Source organism: Argentina anserina, chromosome 1, assembly GCF_933775445.1.
Source record: "Argentina anserina chromosome 1, drPotAnse1.1, whole genome shotgun sequence".
NCBI lineage: Eukaryota > Viridiplantae > Streptophyta > Magnoliopsida > Rosales > Rosaceae > Argentina > Argentina anserina.
This window is the reverse complement of record NC_065872.1, coordinates 18,316,403-18,318,143: the sequence shown is the minus strand read 5'-3', so window position 1 is coordinate 18,318,143 and position 1,741 is coordinate 18,316,403. Positions and strand designations below refer to the sequence as shown.

Genomic DNA, 1,741 nt, shown 5'->3' with positions numbered 1-1,741 from the left:
ATGGTGTAAAAGTCAACTCATGCGTCACGGAAACGTAACATTTTTCCGATTTAGATTTCCGAATGCGGTTCCGTTTCGATTCGACATCGTCATGAAGCGAAAAATACGTGATTTAATAAATTTATCAAGTTTATAAATTTCAACGAATCCATACAAATTGACCCCAAAAAAATTGGGTTATTACATTCTACCCCCCCCCCCCCCTTAAAGGAATTTTGTCCCGAAATTCAAGTGCTTTACTTCACAAACAATTGCGGATATGTTGTCTTCATCCTACTCTAGTTCCCATGAGGCATCGCCCTCATCATGGTGGCTCCACAACTCTTGGACTAACTCTGCTTCTTTCCTCCGGAGCTTGTTTGTGGATCTATCTAGAATACGAACCGGCTCAATTACAAATGTGGCATTTTCCCCCACCTCTATGGAGCGATGATCAATTACATGCAACTCATCTGGTACGTGCCTCCTCAACATAGAAATGTGGAAGACGTTGCGAACGCCAGATATGCTAGTAGGCAAGGCTAGTCGATATGCTAGTTGTCCTACCTTCTCAAGACTCTCAAAGGGCCAACCATACCACAGAGCTAACTTTCTCTTCTTGCCAAATCTCACTACACCCCTCATAGGTGAGACTTTTAAAAACACATGATTGCCGATCTCGAATTCAACATGTCTCCTCTTTAAGTCTGCACAGCTCTTCTGTCTACTCGGTGCGGTTCGGATCCTATCTCGAATAATCGAGATCTTCTCCGTGGTTTCCTGAACCACCTTTGGGCCCATTAATGCTTCATCACCAACTTTGGCCCAACAGATAGGTGTTCTACATGGTCTACCGTAAAGAACTTCATAAGGTGCCATGCCGATACTAGAATGGGAACTATTGTTGTAGGCAAACTCAATCAACCTCAAGTGATCCTCCCAACTTCCTTTAAAATCAAACAAACAAGCTCTCAACATCTCGTCCATCACCTGATTCACCATTTATGTATGTCCATCAGTTTGAGGATGAAAAGCAGTACTCATATCCAAGGTAGTACCCATAGCCTTCTGAAACCACCCCATAACTTCGATGTGAAATGTGCATCTCGGTCAGAAACAATAGAAACCAGAGCTCCGTGGAGTCTCACTATCTCATCCACATACAGTTTCCCTAGCACATCCACAGAGTACTTCATTGACACTAGAAGAAAATGTGCCGACTTCATCAATTGATCGACAATCACCCATATCGAATTATGACATTTCTCGGACTTAGGTAGTCCTGTCACGAAGTCCATAGAAATCTATTCCCACTTCCAAAGAGGAATAGTCAAAGGCTTCCACATGCTAGCAGATCGTTGATGTTCTACCTTCACTTGCTGAAACGTGAGGCACCTTGATACAAATTTAGCCACGTCTTTCTTCATCCCGTTCCACCAGAATTGCCTGCATAGGTCCTTGTACATCTTGGTGTTCTCTGGATGTACTGTATAACGAGATCGATGTGCTGTGTGAATGATCTCCTCATTGAGATCAATATAATCTGGGATGCACAATTTTGTCCCAAACCTCAACCCTCCATCGGGTCCAACTCTCCACTCGGATGGATATTCATTAAGCGTATCTGCTACGAGATCTGCCAACTTATCTTGTGAGAATTTATCTTGTGCCTGACCCTAAATGATCCTTGAGATTAATGTAGGTTGTACAGAGACACTACCAAAAAAGACCTTTGGTTCTCTTCCCGATGGTACCAAGTTAA

At 43.0% G+C, this 1,741-nt stretch overlaps 1 protein-coding gene across 1 annotated transcript; it reads right to left on the bottom strand.

Moving 5' to 3' along the window:
* Positions 1 to 273: 273 nt before the first annotated feature.
* On the bottom strand, positions 274 to 858 carry LOC126803268 (uncharacterized). Its single transcript, XM_050531060.1, has one exon. The coding sequence runs from the start codon at positions 856 to 858 to the stop codon at positions 274 to 276; it is 585 nt and encodes a 194-aa protein (XP_050387017.1).
* Positions 859 to 1,741: the final 883 nt, after the last annotated feature.

Excerpts from the sequence above, each read along its gene's own strand:
- LOC126803268 (XM_050531060.1), bottom strand. The coding sequence starts at position 858 with ATGGCACCTTATGAAGTTCTTTACGGTAGACCATGTAGAACACCTATC.